We start from the raw sequence: 1,795 nt of genomic DNA, 5'->3' as shown, positions 1-1,795 counted from the left end.
ATAATTTGGTGGAATTAAAAGAAAGAAATTTTCACTTCAGTTGTTTTTGGAATTTTTATTTTCATTTTCAACGCAGTTTAACTAACATTTTACCTACTTGAATTGAAAAGACAAGACATTCTTCTTGGCAAAATGAAAATTAATTTAATCCCATAATGAACAGCTGTTGTAATGTACAGCTTTGGATTATAACAATAATTACAATTACAAATGGACAAGCGAAACAGTTTTTGCTTCACCATGACATTGATTTCAACCAACTTGTACCAACATGGTAGAAAATGATGGGCTGCATTGAGCCGAAAATCAGTCCGTCTCAGTCGCATTAAAGATTGAACAAGGAAAAGAACAACAGATCAGAAAATTGAATCCACGTGTAGTTAGTTTTTTTTGCTCACAAAACACCGGGTAGCCATGTGATTTTCCAAAAGCACCTGCTATCCAAAACGAAAAGCTTGCACTCAACAAACTTAAATGCCCCTTTGCTGCTGGATTAGATCAGTAGCGCAGAGATGACGTCTCTCCTCTTGCCGCCTCCACTGAACTGCAAAGAAACACTTCCTGTGGCATCTGACCAACCCAATCACCAATCTTCCAGAATCGATGCTTTAAGAAATAGCAATGTTCATCACTGTTCAGTGGATCTTAAGTCACAATGACATAGACAATATCTTTTGAACTGAATTCAAAGCTAGCGCAACTGAGTAAATACCATACGAGCAAGTTAGAGAGCAGTTTCTCGCAAAGGCATTCGAGGTTCTTCCCATTCGTCAGCAGCTAAAGGTGCAACATCAGAAAGCCGATCTGACGCAGCAGGTCCTGTTGCAGAAGATCTGCTGTAACGTGTAGCTGAAGCATTTAATACTGCATACGGTGCTTTGGTGCTGTAAAAGCCATCTTCATCTACAAGATGCCACTTTTCTACATTCAAATCTGGCATTCTAGGAGTAGAGCGTTCTTCACGCTGATATTCCACTGTTGCAGCATTTGCATGGTGAGCATAAGTCGCTTCATCTCCATAATCAGTCACCGAAACATAGCCATAACCGTTAGACTGCTTAGCGGGATAACTAACGACACTATTTATATTTTGTTTTGCAGACGGTCTTCGGAAGAAAATGACAACAGCTGATATAACCATGACGAGTACAATGGCTATTACCACGACAATTGTAATTAGCAAAATATTGTCATGTTCATTCGCCTAAATTAAATTAGCATTAGTTAATGCACAGTAAATGCTGTTGCTGGTTCCTGGCTGTGAATTTCCTTGAAATTCTATTTCAATTTTTAAAGTGCTTTTGCTCGTCAACTTAATTCTATTCAAATACAATTATCAGCAAGTAAGCAAACACTGTTCAGTTCTCATTTTCTGGTTTCAAAAATGAATTGTGAAAAATTCTTCGAGTATCACAATTACAAGAGTAGAGGAAAAAAGTTTCACCTTACTTTTAAGTTAATTTGTTTTGCTAAAATTAATGCTAAAATCAGTGCATCATCAAAAAACGAATAAGCACTGCTTGCAAAGTTTTAAATGCACTAGTATAAAACTACTAATATAAAACATTCCCACTGCTGCTTATCAGATTGCAAGCAAAATGTGCTAGAAGAATTTTATATTGAAATAAAACACGATGCCACATTTCCAAGAGGTAAATCAACAATTTTTCACAACTCTAAAACTGATATTAACAATATTCAATGAAGCACTGCTAGTGTATTAAATTTTATTTAAAATATCCTTTTACCACATTACAAACCCTCCCCGACATTCATGACACACTTTCCTTGTCAA

The 1,795-nt window shown here is 36.3% G+C and overlaps 2 protein-coding genes across 2 annotated transcripts; both read right to left on the bottom strand.

Annotated features, from left to right (window-relative positions):
- Nucleotides 1–97: 97 nt before the first annotated feature.
- Tsp_12835 (hypothetical protein) lies at nt 98–326 on the bottom strand (the record flags this gene model as incomplete). Its single annotated transcript, XM_003367481.1, has 1 exon — nt 98–326. A coding segment is annotated over exon 1 (229 nt), but the record flags the coding sequence as incomplete, so codon positions are not given.
- A 398-nt stretch (nt 327–724) lies between these two features.
- Nucleotides 725–1,772, bottom strand: Tsp_12834 (hypothetical protein). Its single transcript, XM_003367480.1, has 2 exons — nt 1,761–1,772; nt 725–1,204 (listed from the first exon to the last, which is right to left on the bottom strand). Exons 1-2 carry the CDS (start codon nt 1,770–1,772, stop codon nt 725–727), a joined length of 492 nt encoding a protein of 163 aa, XP_003367528.1.
- Between the last annotated feature and the right edge of the window lie 23 nt (nt 1,773–1,795).

The sequence above is a fragment of the Trichinella spiralis genome (genome assembly GCF_000181795.1).
Source record: "Trichinella spiralis strain ISS 195 chromosome Unknown Scfld4209, whole genome shotgun sequence".
NCBI classification, from domain to species: domain Eukaryota; kingdom Metazoa; phylum Nematoda; class Enoplea; order Trichinellida; family Trichinellidae; genus Trichinella; species Trichinella spiralis.
Note: the sequence above shows the minus strand (reverse complement) of the source record. Positions and strands in the feature narration are given on the sequence as shown.